The sequence below is a fragment of the Adiantum capillus-veneris genome, chromosome 14, assembly GCF_014529385.1.
Source record: "Adiantum capillus-veneris isolate H3 chromosome 14, ASM1452938v2, whole genome shotgun sequence".
Taxonomy (NCBI): domain Eukaryota; kingdom Viridiplantae; phylum Streptophyta; class Polypodiopsida; order Polypodiales; family Pteridaceae; genus Adiantum; species Adiantum capillus-veneris.
This window is the reverse complement of record NC_140944.1, coordinates 149,757,464-149,779,812: the sequence shown is the minus strand read 5'-3', so window position 1 is coordinate 149,779,812 and position 22,349 is coordinate 149,757,464. Positions and strand designations below refer to the sequence as shown.

The 22,349-nt window shown below is 44.6% G+C and overlaps 1 protein-coding gene across 1 annotated transcript in view; it reads right to left on the bottom strand.

The window, feature by feature from the left end:
• LOC147443345 (uncharacterized) overlaps positions 1-21,148 on the bottom strand; it is a 53,727-nt gene extending 32,579 nt beyond the window's left edge. The window contains exons 1-2 of the mRNA XM_086529226.1: positions 20,850-21,148; positions 20,655-20,772 (exon numbers count right to left, since the gene is read on the bottom strand). Of these exons, the coding sequence (XP_086385352.1) occupies positions 20,655-20,713 (59 nt within the window). The 5' untranslated portion in view covers positions 20,714-20,772; positions 20,850-21,148. The remainder of the gene's footprint in view (positions 1-20,654; positions 20,773-20,849) is intronic.
• Positions 21,149-22,349: the final 1,201 nt, after the last annotated feature.

The following is a 22,349-nucleotide window of genomic DNA, read 5'->3' as shown; positions in this document are numbered from 1 at the left end:
CGTGGCCATTTTCCCCACAATTGTAACACAACATTTCCCTTGCTTGACGTCGCATTGGTGGCCGATTCCCACCATTTCCCTCAATAGGCCTTCTTGCACCCTGCACAAGATTTACTCTCAACCCCTCGAGCTGGTTTGTGAGATTGTTTATTTGTTGGAGCATATCTTCTTGTTGACCTCTATCGAGGTCTGGTGCATTAGGCACATTTGGAGGTATGTTGAGAAGCTTCCACAGTTGTGATATTGCCTCCCAAAGCTAGCTGGCCAGCTTGGGCTTGATAGAGAATCTTTCTATTCTTTTCCCTAGCAATTCTTAAGGCATCTTCAAAAGTATTTGGAAATTTGCTCTTTACCTTCTCCCTTAGCAAGGGGTACAATCCTGAGATAAATCGATCCTTTTGGAGGCAATTGGGAGCTCGCTCACCAGGGTTTAGTGAGTCTGACCATTGCCCCCAAAGTTTCAGAAAACCTTCCTCATAGGTTGCATAACCATGAGGGTCAACTTGATGAAGGGCCAGAAGCCGTTGCCATAGTTCTTCTGCCGAATTGGCTCGTTGAAATCTTCGTAGGAAAGCCGCCTTCAATCCCTCCCAATCAGCTCTTTGGGTTGGATCTAGAACCTAGAACCATACCCTAGCTTCTTCTTTGAGCACCAAAGGAAAAGCTCTCAATTTCAATGCTTCATCATCCCTCCCAGAGACAAGGAAAGCCATCTCCAAGTTATCCAAAAAATCCCCAGCATTTTCCCCACTACGCCCAAAAAAATTAGGGAAAGCCATCATAAAATGGATTGCCTTCCTCTCAATACAGCACAAAGATGAAAACGTCTAGGCCCAAATCATATCTTATTAAGGGTAGAATAAATGGATTGATAGATGCATTAATCTCAGCTAGACGACGAGGGCCTAGTAAGTTCTTTATGATGTTTTGGAACCTAAGCTTTGTGCTAGCTATTATATGCACAGTTTGTCTAGCAAGAGGTTGGAAAGGTCCATATAAATCCCTATGATTCATGGAGTATGCTTAAAGCAAGATGAAGATGTGAACATCACAAGATACATTATACTCCAAAATAGGAAATATTATAGGGTCAGGGGACAACAATATCTCTCTCAACCTCTCAGCTCCAAAATAGAAGACCAATCTTTGTTGGAAAAAAATCTTTCTATCAATGCGCACATTCACCCTAATATTCTGAACTGATTGAAAGCTGTAGAAAATGGGATTATTCATTGGTGCATTAAATACAAACTTCCATGAAGCACTTCATTGAAGTTGAGCTCTCTTGGATCCCACCATTTGAGAGATGCGAAGAATTTGCTCACCAGTGATTAGCCTAGCTTTGGTGTGACCATCTTCAGCTTTGTAGAGTTCATAGGGTTCAATGGCTACCCTCTCAACCACCTTGAGCCTTCTTGCTAGTAGTAGTTGGAGTGCATCACCATATGTAGCCTCTTGCCAATACCGCACCCCATTGATGTGTAGCTCCCCCTCCAAAACCTTGTTAATACCCGAGTTTGAGAGTGCTTTCACCACCTGAAGTCGAGGCTTCAAAGAAAGTGTCTTCACACTAGCCACAAAGCACTCAACACAATGCTTTGATCTAGGGACTTGATGACTACAAGATTTTCCTTGAAGCAAAGAAGGGTGTGTGTAGTTAACTCTCTTTACCCGCATGCGTGCCGTTTGTCGATAAAGACACTTCTTTTCTCGAGCTTCTTGGGGAGACCATAGTGAAAGTCTCGGAGAATTTGATGGATCTTCCTTCATAGGATTGACAGAGCGCTGCTTGAGAACTCCTCAGTGGAGGCACCAATTTATGACGAAGGAAATTTGGAATGGCGGCCTCTACACCAAAACAAACTCCGTTGCGCCACAAGGGAAATGAGATGAGGGCACCACCTAATCTTGGAAGCGTGGACTAGGACCGCTACACAGAGAGAGAGAGAGAGAGAGAGAGAGAGAGAGAGAGAGAGAGAGAGAGAGAGAGAGAGAGAGAGAGATCACTATGAATGAAGCATTAATTTTAGTGTGTGTACAAGGAATGGATACTTCAAACACTTCCAACACAAATAGCATGTAGATTACTAAACAACCACTCAAGGATTAGCCAAAATCACATCAAGCACTCTCACACACACATAAAAGATTTCTCTTAATTAACATAAGTAAGAGGAGGGGAGGTTACTAGCATGAACCAATTTGCACTCTAGAATGTGCAAGAATAGAGTGAATGAATGAGCTTTATGGGCTCATGGTGAGTGATACAAAGACTCAATGGGACTGAGGAAGGCTTGAAATTACAAAGGGGAAGGCCTCTTTATATAGGAAAGAGAGTGATTAGGAGTGAGGTTAAGATCCAAGTGTAATTTGTACAAATGAAGCTTGATTAGGGACATTCAACCAATGAAGAAGCTCCTTCCAAGTGATTTGTTGACCAATTTGCAACTAATTGGCTCCATCATCACTTGTGTTGTCTTCACTCCTTCCTCCATAGCTTGAGTCCAAGAGCTTCCTTATTTTAAACTGTAAAGAATCTAAATAAAATCAATACATATTTAGTAATAATAGAAAGGGGTTGAATGAGAACTTATGAATTACAACAAGATTAAGCTTGACTTGAGAGGTGATTAGAAAAGGAATTTGTGATGGTTTTTTGAGCTTGAGAGAGAGGAGGAAGGAGGGGAGGGTGAGAAGACTAATGGCTGATTTTTAGAGAAGGTCTCAATGTGGAAAAGGAAGGGTGTGTGTGTAAAGGTAGAGGGGGTGGTCTCCACCACAGTTGAAAAAACTAGCGTCCGCCATTTTGGCCATATCTCCTAGACCGTAGATGCAAAAATTATAAAAAAAATATGGTCAGAATCTCCAGCTCATCAGCTACAACTTTGATGAAGACAACTTTTCTTGGTTCGGAGTGGAAGTATTTTTTAAAAATCCAGCAAAATCATATGTCTGGTTCCTTCCTTTACCAAGTCTTCCACTTGGGTCCCATCTGTTTGAATCATCATATGGCTCCAAAGCCATGATGATATGAGCCACTCATGACCCTTGAATCATGGGTGCATGGCTCCACAACCACATCATATCTTTTCTTTTCACATTTACATATTTTCCCTTCCCTTTACCACTAGGTTCTCCCTCTACCTTTCACCTCCGGTAAACTAGTCAAGAAAAAATTCCCATCAAATCATTTTTTTAATTTTTCCAAGAGGTTCTTCTCACTCTTTCTTTTATTGTAAACCTCTAGAAGCAAGGAAAACCAACAAAATATAGTAAACAAAAATTTGTGATAGGCTCGGATCACAAGGAAGTTCCGTTCCTTATACAAATCCTTGAGAACCAAGGTTCTCGCCTCTGGATCTCACCTTCTAGACTCAGAGCATGGCATCCCTCCAACTCTTTTCCCGACTCTGTTACAGAGTCCTTCCTCGTGCAAAATAACTCCGCTTTCTCGGACGTGATGTCCTTCCTTGGGAATCTCAACTTTCGGATCCCAACTCGAGAGTCTACCACTCTCAGATCCGTGTATCTACGTCCCAAACTCGGGTACGAAACCCTTGGGCTGATCTAGCTCTAGTTCCTCATAGTGCTTTTCTAGTTAAATCAATGTGCAATTAAGTGCACAACTGCACACATAGATGCAACAAATGAAAACGTTAGCTGCTCCCTAGCGCATTGCCGTGCCAGCAATGCTCTGGCATTACCTGTTCGCACTTGTCCGGCCATTTGGTCCAACGCAAATCATTTAAGAATACTTTTAACTAACTTATCCTAAGGCCGTAAAATAATCAAGCCTTAGGGTTAATAGTCTAAGGACCCCATCTCATTCCTGTGCTTGCACTAGCGCGCGTAATTTTATGAGCCTGAAATCTGAGGCTACTATCTACCCCTTCATTGAAGACCCGATTTCCCAATCGCTAGGGCTTCAGGGTATTTTTTGCTAGGGTCTCCCTGAGGTGCACTGGCCCAAACTTGGGCGAACCTGAGACCCCAGAATTGCTAAATCTATTCTGATGTGCACACAACTAATTAGATAATTTTTTTCTCGTAAATAAATTAATTATTTACTAAGTCTCACTTAGTTACACTCGAGTGGCAAAACTTCTGTTCTCTATGCTTCTACTGGCAGCACATCGTCTGACAATTCTGGTGATAAGGGCAAAACAAAGAAGTGTTGCCATTATTGTAAAGCTAATGATTACTTGATCAAGCAGTGTCCTAAGTTAAAGGCCAAAGAGGCTAAGAAGAAAGAGGGTGCTTCCACTGCAAATGCTGGTTCTACTACAAATGCAACCATTGTTGAGTCTTCTGTAAAAGGAGACTGTGTTGCTGATGTTGATGCAGAGTGCACTTACAATCCTGCTATCCATGATGGATGCATGTCAGTTGCTGCAAATTCACATGTGTGGTATTTCGACAGTGGTGCTACAAAGCACATTACCTCACATCGTAAATTGTTCACCTCTCTCGAGTCTGTCCCTCATGGGGATTCAATCACTTGTGCCAACAATGCCTCTTATCCGGTTCATGGAGTTGGAAAGATTGTGCTTATTGCTGTTAATGGCAGTTCTTTCACACTTGTTGATGCACTTTATGTACCTGGGATCAAGAAGAATCTTTTGTCTGTATCTGCACTTGCTAGACTTGGACTTGTAGTCAAATTTGTGGATGACAGATGTACAATTCATGATCTCCGTTTTTGTGATGAAATCATTGCATCTGGGCTTTTGTGCCGTGGGCTGTATAAGCTCACTTTGTATGACAAGTGTGGACAAAATTTTGCAAATGCAATTGCAGATTCAAGGGCTATTTCAAATGCAAAACTTTGGCATGCACGTTTTGGTCATCTGAATTTTGCCAGTTTGCTACGTTTGCAAAAATCTAATATGGTTGCTTCTTTGGCGCCTCTTGAAGCACCTGTCAAAACATGTTTGTGAAGGCTGTATTTTGGGTAAGATACAGCGTTCTAAGTTTCCAAAGGATGGTTCAGTTCGGGCCACATGCAGGTTGCAGCTTGTGCATAGTGATGTTTGTGGGCCCATGCAAACTCCATCCTTGGGCAATTACCTTTACTTCGTGACTTTCGTTGATGATTACTCAATGCATGCATGGGTATTTCCGCTTAAAGCGAAGTCCGAAGTGTTTATGTGCTTCAAACAATTTCTGGCTATGGCTGAAAATGTCTCGAAATGTACTATGGGCACCCTCCGTTCCGATAGAGGGGGGGAGTATATGTCTCATGAATTTAATGCATTTCTGGCTAGCGTGGGATAAAACACCAATGTACAGTGCCTTATACGCCTCAGAAAAATGGTGTTGCTGAGAGAAAAACGGGTCACTTACAGAAATGGCACGATGTATGGTCAAAAATCAAGCTTTGCCGCATTCTTTTTGGCTTGAGGTCATCATGTGTGCCACTTATGTACTAAACAGGTGTCCTACAAAAGCTTTGCAGTCTATTACTCCATATGAAGCATGGCATGATAGAAAGCCTTCTATTGAGCACATGCGTGTTTTTGGCTGTTTGGCATATGCTTTGGTGCCACAAACACAGCGCAGAAAATTGGATGATAAGGCTGTCAAATGTATTTTTGTTGGTTATAGTGCTGAAAGCAAAGGTTACGGATTGTATCATCAGCAAACAAAACGTATTCTGGTTTCACGGGATGTAGTGTTTGTGGAAGATTCTGTTCAGCCCTAGCTGTCATGTACTAGAGACAGTAATGTAAGCTCACAGGACATTTATGACACTTTGTTGCCTCTTTTCAGTGGTGGAAATACGAATGTAAGTTCCAATGAGGCAAATGTACAGCCTATGGGGGTTTCTGAAAATGTTACAGATCAGCCTATTACCGATGCAAATGTACATGATGTACTTGATGAGGAAAGGACTGAAAATGAGGAGGCTAGAGGTATGCCAAAATGGCTGATGCACACTTTGCGTGACAGTAAATTGGATGCACCTTTGTCTAGTCGTACTCGTTCAGGCTCTTGCCATGCATCTTATGCATCAAATTGTTATGCTTTGGCTGTGTCTAGCTTACATGATGTTGCGGAGCCTCTGTCTTTTGATGAAGCACAGAATTCAAAAAATTGGATGGCTGCCATGTAATCAGAATATGATGCACTTATAGAAAATGACACGTGGACTTTATGTGATCTGCCTCTTGGCAAAAAGGCCATTGGTACAAAGTGGGTTTACAAGTTGAAACGCAAGCTGGATGGTGAGATCGATCGCCATAAGGCTCGACTTGTTGCAAAGGGTTATGCACAACAAAAAGGCATAGATTATGAAGAGACCTTTGCTCCCACTTGTCGTATGACTACTGTGCGTTTTCTATGTGCATTGGCAGCTCATTTTGGTTGGGATGTACATCAATCAGACATTGTTATTGCTTTCTTGAATGGTGACATATTTGAGGAAGTTTATGTAACGCAGCCTCGCGGTTTTGTCAAGAAAGGACAAGAGGACAAAGTGTGCAAATGTAACAAGGCTTTGTATGGGTTGAAGCAATCTCCTCGTGCTTGGTATGCGAAAGCTGACACCATTGGGTCAAAGAAGGCTTTCATAACAGTCCAATAGAAAGCACATTGTATGTAAAGCGTGAGGGTGATGTACTTCTCATTGTGGTTCTTTATGTAGATAAGTTGCTGATCATTGGACCAAATGACTCACTACTCCACGCATCATTGAAACCAAATGAATCACCAATCATTGAAACCAGTATTAAAACCACATTCAAACATTTCAAATCGGCACCAAGACAAGTTCAAAACAGATACCATCCATTTCAAACAAATTCCAAACAAGATCACCAAACAAGTTCTCAAACAGATTCTGAGACAAAATTCAAACTTAAAAAGCAATCTCGACATCACTCGAGCTCGAAAAGTCGATTGACTCTCCATCCTGAAACCTGCACCAAAAATTAGGGTTAGGTTCCTTCCATAAGATCGTAGTCGACCGTAGCATGGTCCATCAGCTCTTGGACAGACAATCTTACTCTGGCGGCGATGGTAGTCCCAAGACATAGCAATCACACCAGACCTCCAAGGTTATTAGCTTGAGAAGAGACACCTGGTGAGAGATGTCCAAAAACTTCAAGTTGTATCCTGCTAGGGTTTCCGTGGCAAGCATTTGAGGATACCCCACTCTATTAGAAGTTGGACTCCGAAGGAAGATGTCAGAAACCATACAACTTCGGGCAAACAATTTCTTGGAAGCTTGCCCAATGCCAAGTCCTTGGAGTGTGCGACAAGCTATAGACATCAACATCTGCATGGCATTGCTTCTAAGAAAAACAGTGACTCGAAACAAATATGGATCCTTCTCTTGCAAGTGATCTTTATGGCTTATGCTCTGTAAGACATGAGCGGTGAAGACGAGAGCGCGCCCGATGCGTGATGAAGTAAGGGTGGGAGAGGCTAATCAGTCTAGGGTCGACAGTCTAGGGTCGAAGCACGAAGATACTTCAAATCAAATTCCAGTAGTCTCTAGTTTGCTCTGTCTGCTGTTTTGTAGGACCGGTATGCTTTCAGAAAAGCATACGCCTGATGCTCTGATACCACTATCACAAGACGGGCACCACGTGCCAATAGAAAAGATCAGACTGAACAGACTTTTAGCACTTCAATAACAACTAAATTGAAAGAGAGAGCACACGCAACACAAGGTGGCAGAATTCCACCCCAGAGAGTATTGGCCCCAAACCTTGGTGCCCTTTTCGCTATTTCTTTATATTGCATCAACACAGTACAAGCCGGTACTCCAGGCTGTGCACCTTCTCCAGGAAGCATGCTAGAGAATGAGTCCCCCCCACCCTTACTTCATCGCGCATCGCGTGCGCTTCCGTTTGCATCTCTCGTGTCTTTTAGGGCATAAGCCAAAAAGATCACTTGCAAGAGAAGGATCCAAGATTTGTTTCGGGCTGCTGTTTTTCTTAGAGGTAGTGCCATGCAGTGGTGGAAGTCTATAGCTACCAAGCCGCACACTCCAAGGACTTGGCAAGCTTTCAAGAAAATATTTGCCCGAAGTTATATGGTTTCTGACATCTTCCTTCCGAGTGCAACTTCTGGCAAAGTGGAGTACCCTGAAATGCCTGCCATAGAAACTTCGAGCTACTGTTTTTCTCAGAGGCAGTAACATGCAGCGGTGGAAGTCTATAGCTACCAAGCCGCACACTCCAAGGACTTGGCAAGCTTTCAAAAAAAAAATTGCCCAAAGTTACATCTTTCTTCGAAGTGCAACTTCTGGCAAAGTGCGGTATCTTGAAATGCTTGCCATGGAAACCCTAGCAGATTATAACTTGAAATTTCTCGACATCTCTAAGTAGGTGTCTCTTTTCAAGCTAAAAACCTTGGAGGTCTAGTGTGATTGCCAGGTCTTGGGACTACCATCACCGCCATAGGAACATTGCTTGTCGAGGCTTGTTTCGACTATTCAAGAGTTTGTGGATCATGTTGCAGTTGGCTACGACCTATGGAAGAAACCTAACCCTAATTTTTGGTGCAGGTTTCAGGATGGAAAGTCAACCGACTTTTCGAGCTCGACTGATGTCGAGATTGCTTTTTAGGTTTGAATTCTATTTGAGAACTTGTTTGGTGATCCTGTTTGGAATGGATGGTATCTGTTTTAAACCTGTTTTGGTGCCCATTTGAATTGTTTGACTCTGGTTTTAATACTAGTTGCAATGATTGGTGATTTTACACCCGGGTGGAGTACTGAGAAATGATGTTTGAGAATGCTTGTTCATACTCATGGCCCGGACCCTTGTGGTCATTTGCGGAGGGAGTATTGAAATGTTTGAAAAGTGTTGTTTTTACTCATGGCTCGGACCCTTGTGGTTATTTAGGAGGGGAGTATTATTGTTGTTACTCATGGCCCGGACCCTTGTGGTTATTTACGGGGGGGGTATTAAGAAGTCTGAGAAGTCGTTCCTCTCAGCACCTCCAAGCGACGCATACTACGATCTGGGGGGCGTTTGGTTGTAAAAGGCCTCTATATCTCATGGCCCGGACCTTTTTAGGTTATTTGCGAGAGGAGTGATCAGGGAGTCGTTGAACAACTCGTGGCCCAGACCTGAATAGTTATTTGCGGGGGGAGTGTTCATCGGCGACTTTATGTTTCTGTGTCTTGTAACATGCATATGTGAGCATTTGTGTTGCATTGTGATGTGCCAACCACTAAATTTTCCTAATTGGATGAGATTGCCTGAGTATGTAGTTATAGTGCATCAAGACACCCGTGGAAGATCAGTGTCGTCTGGGTGTGATGGCCAATTTTAATACGCCGGAATATCAAGAGTTCCGATCTGGATGAAAGGAGAAGCCAACTCCTTCATCAAAAGAGCCCGAAAGGAGAAGCCAACTCCTTAACAAAAAGAGCAAACTAATTGTCCCTCGGAATGACCCTCAAAAATTTTTGAGCTGACTTGAGTTGTTTTACTTTCTTTCAAGAAGGGGAGATGTCACAAACTACTAACGTGTCAAGCCACTGAAGAACGGAGCCACTGTGCACATCCCGGTTGAGGGGCCTAAACCCTAAGAAGAAGCAGCTGAAGAAGTTGAAGTTCCCACCAACTTATGGCACCCCGTCCGATGGGGCCCAAGTGACATAAAGGCATTTAAATAAAGCTGGACCCTCACACACAGAAGACAACGTGGAGAGTTGATGACGTGGCACAACTATAGGAAAAACCCGGATTTTGCGCCGACATGATGACCTGGCAGACGGTACGGATTTTCAAGTTTTGCGCTGACTGCTGACGTGGCTGTAGTAGGCTACAGTGTCACTTTCACACGACAGTTAGTACAGTTTGGATTTTACAGTAGGTCTTTGGTCTGGTCGGTTCACACTGGACGGACTCGTTAGGCAGTGACACGTGGCAAGGATACGGTGGTCTACCGGACATCGTGGCCAGGTCACCACCACCACTCAGTGGAGATAGACTTAGGTGCGGTCATTTATGAGCCGTTGGTGGCTCTTTAGGGTTGTATATATGAGTAGTAGCGGTTTGGTCATGGGCATCTTTACGGAGTCGTCTAGAGTGAGTCGATACACACAGCACGTCTTCACCATCCCTGCACATCTGAGCCTCGACACCCCATTGTACCTGAGAGTCTTAGGCTGGAGCTGAGTGTGCTGCCACGCCAGAGTCTGTATCAGTTCTTTGAGATAGTCGAGTCATTTGTTGTGGTCTGCTCTGCTGTTGTGTGTCTCTATGAGCTCGGTTGTGTCTATTGTTTCCTGTTTTCCAGTTTGTTTTGAGTGAGATTGTCACGCACATTGCACTGAGGAGCACCCACTGTAGAGAGCACGACACACTATTTGTGCTACAATGGCAGTTGTACGGATTTCCGTGATTTACGCTGGCAGCTTTTGAGCACCTGCTTTTGGGCCAACTGCTTTTGAGTTCAAGGCTTTTCATGTAAACTCCTTTTGGGCCTAGGGTCTTTAAATATGAGGCTAGGGCTACATTCTCTGGCACTCTTCTAGGAGAAGGTGCAAAGCGTGGAGTACTGGCTTGTATTGTGTTGATGCAATACAAAGAAATACCGAAAGGGGCGCCAAGGTTTGGAGCGAATACTCTCTGGGGTGGAATTTCGCCACTCTGTGTCGCGTGTCATCTCTCTCTCTCTCAGTTCAGTTGTTATTGAAGTGCTAAAAGTTTGTTCAGTCTGTTCTTTTCTATTGGCACATGGTGCCCATCTTGTGACATGGCCCGTATTCATAATCTGCTAATCCATTCATATTTTCTACTGCCTCTCGCTTCGAAAGTATCAGGAGGGTTTGTATGATCCTTGTGGGATTTGTCGTTTGAGCCCATGTGTGTCGTGGTAAGAGGATCGGATTTCCCAATAGAAGAGAAATCGGCCGTGCTCTGATACCACTCTCACAGGCGTAGGCACCCCAAGTCGAGAATCTGGCACGACACACGAGAGAATCACTTGAAATATTTCACAACTTTAAGAATCACAATTCACTTTGGTCGACACGGCCCGACATAGTCCCGTGGCCAAAGAGATTGGCCCCAAAGATTGGCACCCCTTTCGGTATTTCTTTTTATATTAATGCTTGATCAAAGTACAACTCCCGTGGGTCCTCGCCTCTCAGGCTCTGCGTCCAAATGCCCTGAAAAGTGAGTCCTTGGGCTTCTTTTATTCTTACAAGGGATGCCAAAAGCAAAGCCCCTAAAGCCGTTAAACTCAAAAGCAAACTGCTCCAAAAGCAACTGGTCCTCAAAAACTGCCAAAAAACACCATCGCAAATTGTGGAAATCCGTGCAGACTGGCAAGTCATCACCCAGCACAAAATACGGGTTTCCATACATTCTTCCACATCCACCTGCCAACGCCTTTTGCAGGAGTCCGTATTGCTGCCACGTGGCAGTTTTGCCGTAGGCTCATTGTGTGTGTGTGTGTGTGTGTGTGTGTGTGTGTGTGTGTGAGAGAGAGAGAGAGAGAGAGAGAACACGACCCTTCAGAGCTGAAGTAGCGAGCAACTGTCAGCCAATTCGTCAGCGACAGTGGAGCGTGGATCTCCTGCGCGCAACAGCACCCTACGCCCTGCTCAGCCTGCACCCCTATGGGTTGATCGCCATCTGCACAGCAGTTTGTCCTCAGAGTGCTCAGTCCTGCCTGTGCGTACTTACTAATGCGATCTTGCTGCCTACAAGTGCCTAGCATGTGTCGCAGCGTTTGCACCCTTCTGTTCTGACTCGGCACCTCCTGCTACAGAAGACAGTTGGGTACCCCTGCGTGGTTGTAGACCTACAGGTGTTTTACGTGCAATGTGTGATACCTATAGTGTGGGTTAAATTTACTGTGTGTGTAGTATGTGTGAGGGGCCGAAGGTTCTCCAACGACAGCGTTTCTGTATAGCTAGCCTGTGCGCGCGTGTGTGTGTGTGTGTGTGTGTGTGTGTGTGTGTGTGTGTGTGTGTGTGTGTGTGTGTGTGTGTGTGTGTGTGTGTGTGTGTGTGTGTGTGTGTGTGTGTGTGTGTGTCGGGTGCGTGTGTATGTTCGTGGGGGATTTGGGTGTGTGGTGAATCCTTCGGCCACTCGTCTGTCGCGCGACCCTGTTCTGCACAACATCTACCCTGTTCAGGCCCTTTACAGCGCGCCGAGGGTTGAAGTTTGATTTCGCCTGCACACGATCCTTCCATCATCTTGTGTGAGAGAGAGAGATGTGAGTGTTTCTGTACAGCTAGCCGGTGTGTGTGTCTGTCTGTGTTTCTAGCAGTAATATATCAAAAACCTCCAAAAGAAAGAGTGTGTGTGTGTGTGAGAGAGCTTCATATGGATTCAACTGATCAGTGTATATATAAGCGTCGGAAAGCCATGGAAACTTCAGAGATGGATGCTTTGAGTCTTATCACAGAATGTTTGCATGAGGACTTCGAGGATGCACGTCAAGCCTGGGAAGGATCCGCTCCTGTCATGGAAGTGCGCATCCCTATACAGGAGCTTATGGATCCTGTTGCTCAATATGCACTTAATACGGTGATTTTTTTTTTTCCGGGTAGAATGCCTGCGGCTCGGGATGTAGGCCAATGGGTTGATTTCCTACTCAAACGGCAAGCAGTCCGAAGGGTTTACTTTGGCGTACGAGGGTTCTACGAAGTCTTGCTGGCTGACATGGATGCTCGGGATGCTCTGTTGGAAATGTCTCCTCTTTTCTTCAATACGCAAATGACTCATGTGCTGCCCTGGGCCCTTACCAAGGACTATCAAAGTCTCATTCGTCACAAGAGTCCCGTCTGGGTTGAGGTGATCAACTTTCCTCGCACTTGGCGTCATTTTCTTCCTTTGTTGGCTGCTCAACTGGCAAAGTCATTTTCCCTCCTAAGCTGGAAGCAAACACAAACCGTTTTTGTATTCTGTGGGACACGGATATCCCCACTCCAACAGGTATTTTGATCGATTCCGGGGATGTAGTGGTTGGAAAGCACCCATTTAAGCTTAAATGGGGCAAGTTTGCAAATTCTTGCTTCCGATGTGGCAAATTTGGTCATATGCAGTCCGAATGTCCGGAACCAAATCTGCAACCACCTCCTTCAACCGTCCCTGCTCCTCAACCTCGCTCGCCTCCGAAATCTTTTGCTGAGGTTCAAACTAAAGGAGTTTCACCTTCCTCCCCCACAACTGGGGCGTTTAAAGGCAAGGCGAAACAATTACAATTGTCTGCACTTGCTACTTCTCCAAATATTAAAGACAAAGGAAAAGAACAGGTTTCGACCTCTCAAACTTGGCTAGTACCCAAGAAACCCACTAAAGCTGCTACACCTCGTGTTCCGGCATCTTCTCGTAATTATGTGCCTCCTTTGAAGAATGTTGCTCGGAAAAAACTCCCTTGTAATGACAACACTTCTTTGACTGGAGCCTGGAACAAGGTGGTTCGCTCTTACAAGGAAGTTGTTACCGGAGAAGCTTCTTCATCGCAAGGTGCATTTACTTTCAACTATCCACGTCCAGGTCTTGACCCACCTTCTCAGACACCTACAACTGGGGAGGATGTGTCGATGGGCACTGATACTTGAGTTTTCTCCCCCCTTTCTTTTCCTGTTTCCTCGTCCACTATATATACCATATAGAATGCATAGTTCTTTGAATTGCATCTCCTATAATGTGCGTGGGTTATGTAATCAAGACAAATGGCGGCTTACCTGGCACTATGTACATACATGTAAAGCAGATATTGTGGTTCTTCAAGAGCATAACAGCATCAATTTGCAAGACAGACTTCTTACTTTGCAGGCTACTGGATAGCTTATGCAGGATCAGCTGGCCATTCTGGAGTGCTTATGCTTGTTCGACATGAACTCTTCCCGACCTTGGTTTTTAATGACCCGGCTGGGAGATGGATGGTCATCCAATGTATTGTTAATGGGGAAGTTATCGAATTTGGAGGATTATATGCATACACAGCTTCTGCAGATAGGGCACGGTTGTGGAGTGCTATCTATTCTTATTGTTGGCGTTCCAATGCGTTTCTCTGCGGAGATTTTAATAATGCACTAAACCTTGCGGATAATACTACTGGCCATTCTCACATGCTTCATATGGAACGACAATCATGGGACCAATTTATGTCGACCTGTAATGGGCTTGATTTGTGGCCCTTTTTGCATCCAACTAATCCTGGATTCACTTTTCAACACAATGCTCAATTTATGTATCGCGCTCGGCTGGATCGCTGGTATCTTTTTCACATGCAACAGTATGATGACTTTGTATGCGAGATGAGGATTGATTATGCTATGTGTCTCTCGGATCATTTTCCCGTATGCTTGAAACTTCGTTTTGGCTCTTTTGATGTCAATGATCACCTACCCAAGAAGAGACTTTTGCATATCAATAATGCTTATCTCAAGCATGAGCCTTCTCGCACTATGATTGTGAATATCATCCCGCCTTTGCTCTCCCAAATGTATGTTGACATGGACATAGCCTGGTTCCGTTTTGTTATGCGTGTTCAATCATTTATACAAGATTATGGCAGGGATTATTTGTTACAATTAAGGGATCAGGTTAACCAGGCAAAGGATGCTTGTAGCCGATTAATGCACTTGGCTAATCATACTTCTCTTACTGAAGCCCAAATGACTGAGTTGTTTTCTGCTCGCGCTATATTAAGGCACAATGATTACAAGAAATTGGCCAAATGGCAAACTCGAGCTCATCAACAGGCTTTTGCAGATAAAGGATGTGCTTCTAAACAATTCTTTCAGCATTTGCATCACTCGAGGCAGTCTCAAGCTATACGGAGAGTTAAATTACCGTCAGAGAGTGGACCTCCACTTTCCGAGAGCTAGCACTAGCCCTACACTCTCATTATGGCAAGATTTTTGAGGCCCCTTCTTCTCCTACGAGAGAAGCTCGCCAAGCACGTCACATGTTTCTATCGAATGTTACTTCCATTCTTTCGATGCGGTAGGCTCAAGACTGGGAAGTTGTTTTCATTGAGTCGGAATTGTATGCCAGCTTGCTTGATTTGGGTCGATGGAGAGCTCTTGGTTGGGATGGTCTCTCTGTGGAATTTTTCATGTCTTTCTGGGAGTATTTGAAGGTGCCTCTATTGTTCATGATGAATACAGCCTGGGAAAAACAGGAACTGCCCTCCTCTTGGAAAGAAGTTTTGCTCAAGCTGATACCTAAGCATGCATTGTGTGAAGAATTCTCACATTGGCGGCCTACTACGCTTATGCCTGTGGTATATAAGTTAATGGCAAATATGCTTGCTAACCGACTCAAGTGCTTTCTGCATGAAGGCTTGCATCAATCTCAATATGGCTTCATTCCGCAACGTCAAATTACTAATAACCTCGCGAATGTCATCATTGGTATGGAATATGCAAAAATATACTCGACATGATGTCTTAATCATGCAGGTCGACATTGAAAAGGCATTTGATACTGTTCTTTGGGATTACATTGCGGATACCATGAGATGTTTGGGCTTTGGGCCTAGGCTATCCCGTGTCGTGCTTTTCTTGTATGCATACAGTACTTCTGCAGGCTTGTTGGATGGTTTTCTTACAGAATCTTGGCCTTTGGGACGGTCGGTAAGGCAGAGCTGCCCTCTGAGTGCTTTGCTTTATGCGATCGCTACTCATCCCTTGTTTATGTATTTGGATTCCTTGACCTCCACTAGTAGGCTACATGGCCTGACTTTACCTTCTAGTCAACAGTTTGCTGGTCAGGCTTATGCGGATGACTCTTTGTTCATGCCTCGTAATAGCTATGATGATGTACAGCAGATTATGCATACTCTTCACTTGTTTGGATTGGCAGCAGGTCTCAAAGTTAACTTTTGCAAATCCAAGCTATCTGAAAGAGTGTGACTGGCATAAGATATTGTGGCATGGGAAGATTGTTCCTCCACATGTTCTGGTTCGCCATTTGGGTTATCCACTAGGTTGGAATGTATCGGCTATGCAGAAACTGGATTGGGTGATCCAACGTCAACATTCCAAGTTGAATTATTGGAAATTGTCCACGTGGCCACTTCATGTGCGTCTCAAGATTGTCCAATGCATCCTTGTGGCTTATGTGCAGTTTTACTTGCCTTTGTTATCTTGGCCTCGGTTGCGTTTGCAATCCCTCATGTCCAATATTTTAGAGCATTCTTGGCGGACCTCGTCTAGCAAGAGGGGCCTTCGGCTTCTATCTATGGGCAAGTTGTGTTCTCCCAAGCGGCTAGGAGGGCTGAATATTTTGGACTTGAGACGTCATCTTCTGGCTTGGAAAGCTATGTTGTTGCCAGTTTTGGTGGAGCAGCAGCAACCCTGAGCTCTCATGGTCACACACATAGTTTTTTTCTCACGCGCATGATTGGCCAACCATGCTTCCGGACGCGTACGAGCCCGATTGAAGTATGATTGGGGTTTCCATACGTGGGGCAACGATTTTAAAAACTGGCCAGATTTTGGGTGTTTTTGAGCCGGATGGGCATTTCGCCCATGTGCGAACCCTTTGCCCTATAGTGCTATTACAATATACCAAGGAGTGGTTTATTGTATTCTGTGGTTTTTGTGCTACTCTCTAGTCTTTTCTAGGGTGCCGTATGGTATCCCACGTATGGAATCTTCAGGGGGTCTGAACCGGGCTTGTGGCGGGCTTCCATACCCGCCCGCGTATGCCGCATGGTTGACGTTAGAAAAAACTATGGTCACAAATTTGTCTGCGCACATTGTCACCCCTTCTTTTGGTCGTTGAAAACCGACTTATTGGGATGTTGTTTTTGGGAAGCTTCAAGGACACATTCCTGGATGTCCATTTACTTCTTCTCTAATTGTTGATTGGAAGGTTGTCACTTCGCATTTGGCTTAGGATGGTCGACAATCCTCTAGGGGTAACTATCTTCGCCTGGAGAGTCTGCATTGGAGCAGGGTTTTTGCTTCGACTTTGGTTCAACGGTCTCCTCGCCAAGCGTATTTTCTTTCCCAAAAAGGAATCTGTCAGGTGCATCAGGTGGATGACTCGGGTTATGTTCTTTCTTTCCATGATGCCATCTCCCGCTTTCGGTTGGGCCTTCACTATTCTCCTCTCTGGCGGGAGATTCAAAGGATGCTTGCTGCTCATTCACCTATTCCTCCTCTGGAGGTGGACTCTCGCTTCTCTCATTGGACTCTAGCTACTACCAGATTGGACTGCATCTCAGCTGCCAGTGTCTATGCCATCCTTCAGTCTAATGTATGGATTGTGCATCGAGGTAATCAATTGTGGTCGCTTTCCGAGTCATCCTTGTGGTGGCAACACACATTGTCTCGCATTTGGCAGTCATCTGCCTTTGAAGGAACGTGTTTTCTTGTGGGAGCTCTACCTGTTGGCAATGTGTTGCATGCTCGGCATATTGCGCCTTCCCGCTGCCCCAGATGCCTTGAAGTTGAGGAGACCGTGCCACACTTACTATGGTGTTGTCGTCACTCCAGAGCCTTCATTCGGCAAGTGTCGACTGCTCTTCGATTACGTTTTCCTTCCGGCTCTTTTCACAAACGATTTTGGCTTTTTGGGGTGCTTCGGTCACCACAATCTCAGTTTGCGGTCTTCTTCACCTGGGTCAGATTTTGGACTATGTGGGCCATCTGGCATCATAGGAACTCCTTAATGTTCCAGGGCACTTTTGTTGACCCCTTTCCCTATTTCAAATTATCTCTTGGTCAAGCACTGCATTTTGCCTATGACGCTGGAGACATCACTCTTGATGCCTACAGGATTTACTTTGACTGTTTCTAGCCTTCGGAGCCTCATAGTGTTCCGTCTTTTGTATCCCTTTCTTTTCGTGGGTTTTCCTCGCTTTGAGGTTTCCCACTTGTAAATTAATCAAAGCAGATTTGCAAAAAAAGTGTGTGTGTCCACGCAGTGTTGCCACATCATCATTTTGTGACACTTTCTATAGAGAGCATCTTCTCCAGCTAACAAAAGATGGATATGTGATCAGACCGACCTATATGAACACTCATTTATCCTATGGGATACGATGTGCTATTGGTCAGATGCGCACATCATCGCATCGGCTAGAGATTGAGACTGGTAGATTTAGGAGAGTACCAACAGGGGCCAGGATATGCCAGTTGTGTCATATAGAGCTAGAGACACAGTTACATCACATTTGTCATTGTCCGATATACTATGAGATACGAAGCCACTTTCACTGTCTATTCAGAGAGAGCTTTGGACCATTGGCTAGAGTCATGAGATATCAAGATCACAGATGCCTCGGGTTGTTTTTGCTAGAGCTACGCAAACACAGGGAGAGTCTCTTAGGAGATCACGCAATGGGAGACACTCGTAGGGGGAGATTATTGACTTCTTTGAAGCAAGGACTCAACAGCGAGATGAGTATGCCTCACAACAGATTTTAGAGGGCACTTATACGAGAGGTATATTAGTTGACGGAGCCATTAAGCTTGAGAGAGCTAGACGCCCAAGTCTACAAGGGTGACCACGACATCGATGGAGGCTCCATCAAAGGATCAAGACTATTCTAGCACGACATGGGAGACGTCCAGTTCGAGTATTTACAGAGGCGGACATTGACGAAGCTCTTCAAGGATCAATGCGGTACTTTCTCGAACAACGCCCAATGCCAAGCATCCTCGGGCACTGATAATGATGATGAGGATGATGATTTTAGTCTTTCACTTTACTTCACTTCCACTTCATTTTTACTTCATTTTATTTTTGTACCCAAACATTTTATTTTTGTACCCAGACATTGGATTAGATCCACCAAGATTGTATCAGTTTGGTCTCATAGGTCATTTTGGCCTTTTGAAGACATTTAATATAACAGTTTATTTTATTTTTTCTCTCTCTGCGTTTGGTACGACGGAAGAAAAAGGCGTTTCTAGCTCAACTATACAACACAAGCCCAAAAAGCTTCTAATTTCATGAACATTCTTCAAGTCTGGCCAATCGCCGGATAGTCTCAATTTTGGCCCGGTCCATTTGTACTCTTGCTGCTGCTGAGACAATGTGTCCCAAGAAGTGTATCTCCGGCAAGAAAAACTCGCTCTTCTTGGCATTGATAACCGGAAGGGTTATTTGCATTAGTGTGATTCCTTATCTTTGTCAGGTTCATCATTTGCTACTCTTTACAAATAGCAGCAAAATGTGGGGTCTCTCTAGCCTGTTCCATGAGAGCGTTGATAGTCCTTGTGACCAAACAAGGGCTACATACATCAATGTTGTAATTTGTTGTCACCTTGGGTGTCAAGAGAGCTAGCAATTCATCCGTGGCTCCTGGAAATGTGTTTAATAACACCGCCTCTCAAGCATGGCCAACGAAGCATAAGCTCGTGTTTAAGCGCCAACACACAGTGCGTGTGTGGCTCTTGCTTCTCAAGCATGGTCAATGAAGAGTACACTCGTGTCAAACAGCCTTGAGATGCCTATAGCATAGAGAACCCCCTTACCCTGCTGGAAAAGATGATCCTCAGATATACACAAATCTGAGACCTCTACCTGTTGGTACTCATAGGTGAAGAATGATCGTCTTTGTACTTGAGCTGAAGTGCCTGAAAGATCATAACCTTGATCTTACCAAGCTTCATTGTGAGGCCTGTGTCGCATGTAAATGTTGCACTTATCCCTCCTGTAACTCGGATATCAAAACAATATCGTCAGGCTTCAGCATCCAGCATAATATGGACCTGTGTGCTGCTAATCTCAGTGCCAGTCCCACCTCTACTCTGTATGTAATCTGCGACCTCCTATAGCCCAAAGAGAGACGGTGACAAGGGGTAGCCTTGCTTGACACCACCGATGCTCGCAGAGCCTTTTGATAGTCTTCCAAGGAAGCATACTCTGCAAGTGACTCTCTCCGACAAAGAGATATGTGCCCCATATCACCTTTGATGGGTCCCCCAAGGATAGGAGCCACTTGAACAATCTCTCTCGAGAGTCGAGAAGCAAAAACACTCTGCAGAAATCCATAGAAGGCGCCTCTGCTCCTAGCATGCTCTAGCATGCAACTGAGTGTAAAAAGGTAATTCACCGTAGAAAGGTACTCTCTAAGGCTCGCCTGTCCGAGTGCTCTGAGACCCTCGCACTCCATCTACATATGTGCTCTAACTTGGACTTCAAGACTAGCTTATAAATCTTGGCCAGCATATGGCCAACCATGCTAGTCCTGTAATTTGAAGTAGAGGAAATGGGCAATGATAGAGACGGAAAGGCAACCACTGCAAAATTTCAAAACCCAACGATTCAGCTTGGAAGTGGTTGGAAATTGAGTTGTTTTGTGCCTTTTTGGCAATCCAAAGTGGAATGCAGCAGAACTTTGTGTATCCTGTTGGTCCTACAGGTCAAACACGGTCGACGTATTTTAATTTTTATCCAGCCGTATGGGTCTAGGTACGTTATCCTACACCCCAACAGATCTCTTGAATGGACATGGTGATCTCCCTAGTTGAACATTCTCTTCTATTTGTAGCACGCTACAGGAGACACGAGTGAGCACACAGGGGTTATACATACTGCACATGATAGCCACATCATTTAAGTTTTTTTGTTTCAAGAGAAGCTTTCACGTAGACCAATTTGACCTCTCACTGCCATTGTTGAGAGAGAGCTGCCATTGTTATGAGCGCTCTCTCTCTCTCTCTCTCTCTCTCTCTCTCTCTCTCTCTCTCTCTCTCTCTCTCTCTCTACCTGGTGCGAGGGGCCGTAAGCTGAAAGACCACCAGGTCTAAAACTGTGTCTCCTCTCATCGCATACAAATTTTTTGAGATGGTAATGGCGAACCAAGCACAGCATTGCAATTACTCACCTACGCAAGTAGTCAGAATGTCATAAGCATACACATTACTTCCAAAGGACGCGCAACAAATCAGAAATCCTGCTTACCAGGCAATATTCCTGCTCGGTCACCAAATGCCATTGATCGTTGGCAAGAACGGGAACGCATGCATGCAGAGCAAGATAATGAATGCATGGGTGCGTGCGTGCGTGTGTGTGTGTGTGTGTTTGATGCTCGTAAGAAGGAGAAGGAAGGAGAGAGAGAAGGGGTTAGGAGGAAGAGGTGCGAGAGAGGTCCTTGGGTCCGTGCGCTGTCGAGAGTCCAGAGGGAGGGAAGCTCGGAGGTGCAGTAGAGATTTTGAAACTAGATGTTTGAAAAAGACGGGGGTTCTGAGAGCCCAAATTTAGCAAAGAGAGAGACTAGAGTGAGAGAGCGTTGAAATTCGGGCCATGCAGTGCTCTAGTGATGGCGTATCATCATCTGCATTTTAGGGGTCGCAGTGGGCCCGGTTGAGGCTGGACAATGGGCATAAGGGAGCGTTCAGACTGCGCATAGGCAGTGAGCCAGTCGTCGCCACCTTTTTCGCACTCCAGCATTCACACAACACGCGGGAAAAGAGTATGAATGCCTTGCATTTCCGAGGTGATGAGGTCGATTCGGAAAAATTTGCTTCTCTTTTGGACAAATGAAAGCATGCCACAACCTCGCACATTTCTCTTTGGCGAGCAATATGAACCCCCCCTGAGCTAGAAGTTGGCTTCCCAATTCAGAACTTCTCCTATATAAGGCCTTAGCACTAAGTTGCGCTAGGGCTAGTGGGGTAGTGGGGTGGTAGGAGGACGTGGTCGCACCCAGAGGGTAGTTGCCAACTCATTGGTGTTTTACTCCACGATTCATGCTCTCTCTTGCTTCAACTAGAAATCACTGTAATCTTGTAGAAAAACAAGGGGATAGCATGATGGCTACAAGAAGTTGGAATGACTCCTAAATTTCGGAGATTCCATGATTGCTTCATCATGCTGCCCCTAGGTACGACTTGGCTCTTAAACTACCTCAAGAAGAGAAAGTGCGGTGCGTTCCATCACATTGGCACAGTTGTATTCCATATTATGGTTTGCTGAGTAATTTTCTCCATTGGCACAATTTTCTCATTGGAACTTAATTTTCAAGATCAAAATTTGGGCATTTTAGGTAAAAATTCCAATAAATGCATTTCACAAATCTATGTTGTCTCATTAGTTTGGCGTTAACAATCAAGGTCGAGAAAATCATTGTTTTCCAAAAGTACCTAATATAAGAAACGTGGCTTAAAAAACATGTTACTATAGCGAAAAGCTCTTTAGGCCATGTTTAAGCTCTAAGTATGTACCAAGGTTTATTTCTAAGTCAACGTGTTTGCACAAAATAGAGCTGCCAAGGAAAATGTGGCCTTTAAGGATACGATGGTTAACTCCACGGAACTTCAAAAAAGTTCATTGATGAAGGAGGCTTTGATGTGAAAGCTGCATGCTTTGCTATTCCATTTGAACACCAAGTATTGCACATGCTTCACAACACATAGCAAAGACATATAGGCATAAGATGCAAGAAACTCATGTTTGTAGAAA